This window comes from Alexandromys fortis, unplaced genomic scaffold, assembly GCF_014885135.2.
Source record: "Alexandromys fortis isolate MF-2015 unplaced genomic scaffold, M_Fortis_MF-2015_v1.1 scaffold_4, whole genome shotgun sequence".
NCBI lineage: Eukaryota > Metazoa > Chordata > Mammalia > Rodentia > Cricetidae > Alexandromys > Alexandromys fortis.
This window is the reverse complement of record NW_026067944.1, coordinates 21,042,953-21,046,219: the sequence shown is the minus strand read 5'-3', so window position 1 is coordinate 21,046,219 and position 3,267 is coordinate 21,042,953. Positions and strand designations below refer to the sequence as shown.

The following is a 3,267-nucleotide window of genomic DNA, read 5'->3' as shown; positions in this document are numbered from 1 at the left end:
CCCTGCCACCCCACCTCCTTCAAAGGAAAAGGTATTCTCAAAGGGAAATGATTTTTTTACAAACACTTAAGCGTAGCTAATTACTTCAAGTGTTTTTGAAAACTGTATTAAATATGCCATGTAGTATTTAAACAGCTGTTTTAGGTTTGCAAGGTAGAAATGCACAGATGGTTTTATCGTACCACAAGTTTTATATTTTATTCTATTTTATATCCTTGTTGTGTTTGTACCTGTGTCCACACAAGGTGAACTTTTGTGCTTCCCAATCTAGGTCGTGGCACAAGTTTTAGAAAATCAAATTAAAAATTTTAAGAGAACAGTGTTCATAAAATAGTGGCATCAATATTTACTTTGGAGATTTTTTTTTTACATTAGAGCCTGTGTTTAAACAAAGTATTGATAAAACAAAGTATTGATTAGGATACCAAAAGAATGAACACTTACCCCAGACCATCAGATTGAAACCACTAGTATAAATAATCCATCTCTCCTCAAAATATTTGATAACATGTCTCACAGAAGTGTAAAATACCTAAATTAAGACTGCTTTCAATATAATAAAAGTGTTCAAATACAAAAAGAAATATAAAGTATGTAATTTACAAGTATTTCTTAATTTTGTGTAATCCTTGCTTTGCAGGCAGTAATCCTCACTATTTAGGATACAAAGGCATGAGGACTGAAAATTGAAAGTTTATCAGGGCTTCAGAGAGTCTTCAAGGTGAGAAGGGATAGCAATAAGATTTCTCAAAATTCATTTTATTTCTTAAAATATGCAATATTTTGAAACACAGTTCAGTGATAAGACAATCAACAGCATATGTAAACTAGCTGTAAAAAGCAGAGGAATGATTTAAATGTTTCAGAAACTCAATGGGAATAAAGGCACAGAGAAATTCAGTGTTTATAAAAAAGTAGGTTATTTCTTTAACTTTTGAGTAATTTTATTTACAAATAACTTTATATTCATGAGTCCATACTAATTTTGTGAAATTCATAAAAATAAATTTAATACATTGACAATATATTTTCAAAAAGCATTTCTTTTTCCTGTTGAATATATTGAAATTTTTTGTTAAACAAAACACATTTAAAGATATTTTGTTTAAAATTTATTTCAATGCTCTTTATCAAACCTGGCATCAAAATTATTTTTGAACAATAAGTTAAATATGTCTGTGTGACTTAAATGTTTAACAATAATTACATAAATTCATAAATAAAATCCTTTTCTAATTTTAAAAAGTTGCTTTTCTAATAATATATTATTGTAAAATGTGAGTTACATTTGGAGATCATAAATGCCAGAAATGTGATAAAATACTCTCAAGAAGCATAGCTTGCTACATTCCAGAGACTACAGCACATGCAAAAAAAAAAAAAAAAGAAAGAAAGAAAGAAATTTCCCTCTTAAAAAACTATTTTATTCTCAGCATTGAAATTTTTATATTTCTAATTACAGAGATGGCTGAGAACAACTACTCTGTGACAACAGAATTCATCCTGGTGGGATTCTCAGATCACCAAAACCTGAAGACCCTCCTGTTCCTGGCTTTTTCATTCATCTATCTAGTCACCATGGTGGGAAATCTTGGATTGGTTGTCTTAATCTACATGGAACGCCGCCTTCACACACCCATGTACATCTTTCTGGGCAACCTGGCTCTCATGGATTCCTGCTGCTCTTGTGCCATCACGCCCAAGATGCTACAGAACTTCTTTTCTGTGGACAGAAAGATCTCCCTCTATGAATGTATGGTACAGTTCTATTTTCTTGGTATTGCTGAGACTACAGACTGTTTTCTTCTGGCAGCAATGGCCTATGACCGCTATGTGGCCATATGCAACCCACTGCAGTACCACACCATGATGTCCATGAAGCTCTGCCTTCAGATGATCATAGGATCCTACATAGCAGGAAACATGCATACTATGATTGAAGTGGGGCTACTGTTGAGGTTAAAGTTCTGTAGGTCACATGTAATCAAGCACTTTTTTTGTGATCTCCTTCCATTATATAGACTCTCCTGTACTGATCCACATATCAATGAGCTAATATTATTTATTTTGGCAGGGTCAATTCAAATATTTACCATTACCATTGTTCTCGTGTCTTACTTTTATATACTTTTCACTATATTCAAAATAAAATCTAATAAGGGTAGAGGGAAAGCCTTATCAACTTGTGCATCCCACTTTTTGTCTGTATCAATATTCTATGGTTCCCTTAACTTCATGTATGCTCAACCACATTCAGTCAATGAAGGAGATAGAGACATACCTGTAGCTATTTTCTATACTCTAGTAATTCCTTTATTAAACCCTTTCATCTACAGTCTGAGAAACAAGGAAATAATAAATGTGATGAAAAGAACCATAAAGAAGTGATGATTCTGCAAAATTAGAAAAAGAACCAAATCCATTGGACCTCTGATTTCAAGAACAACATGACCTTTCCTAAACATACCCATAATAAGCAAGTGGTCAAATGTAAACAAAAAAATTGATCAAGCTATTGAAATCTAATCACATTTGATTTGCAATTATTTCAAAATATTACATTATGTTAAAATATACTTGAAAAATCTCAGGTATAATTTAAAGAACTGTTGAAGTCTTGGAATGTATCAAGGCACAGTTTTCAATATATTTAATGAATTTTATGAATAAAGATGTTATTACTAATTGCTGCATCCATTTAATATCATTAGCATGTTGTTTAATTTCAAATCTTAAAATTTCAAGCAAATTACAAGCTTTTATTTGTAATAATAAGTTCCATCAATGGAAGAAAATTTTCATTGAACAACTTGATTTTCAATTTTATATTTGTGTTGTTTTAAGAGATTTTCATTATGTACCCATCCAAAATATTCTAACAAGAATATTTTCATAGGTTTGTGGGATGAAATCTGGGTCTTCTACTCTATTCCATTGATCGACTTTTCTGTTTTTATGCCAATACCAAGCTGTTTTCAATACTGAAGCTCTGTAATAGAGTTTGAAGTCAGGGATGGTAATGCCTCCAGAAGTTCCTTTATTGTATGAGATTGTTTTGGCTATCCTGGGTTATTTGTTTTTCCATATAAAGTTGATTAATGTCCTCTCAAGATCTTTGAAGAATTTCGATGGGATTTTAATGGGGATTGCATTGAATCTATAAATTGCCTTTGGTAGAATTGCCATTTTTACTATGTTGATCCTCCCAATCCAAGAGCAAGGAAGATCCTTCCATTTTCTGGTATCCTCTTCAATTTCTTTCTTCAA

The 3,267-nt window shown here is 31.7% G+C and overlaps 1 protein-coding gene across 1 annotated transcript; it reads left to right on the top strand.

The window, feature by feature from the left end:
• Positions 1 to 1,464: 1,464 nt before the first annotated feature.
• LOC126505796 (olfactory receptor 5K3-like) lies at positions 1,465 to 2,388 on the top strand. The gene has a single exon (XM_050149047.1). It carries the CDS (start codon positions 1,465 to 1,467, stop codon positions 2,386 to 2,388), a length of 924 nt encoding a protein of 307 aa, XP_050005004.1.
• Positions 2,389 to 3,267: the final 879 nt, after the last annotated feature.

Coding starts and splice junctions, on each gene's coding strand:
- LOC126505796 (XM_050149047.1), top strand. CDS start 1,465: ATGGCTGAGAACAACTACTCTGTGACAACAGAATTCATCCTGGTGGGA.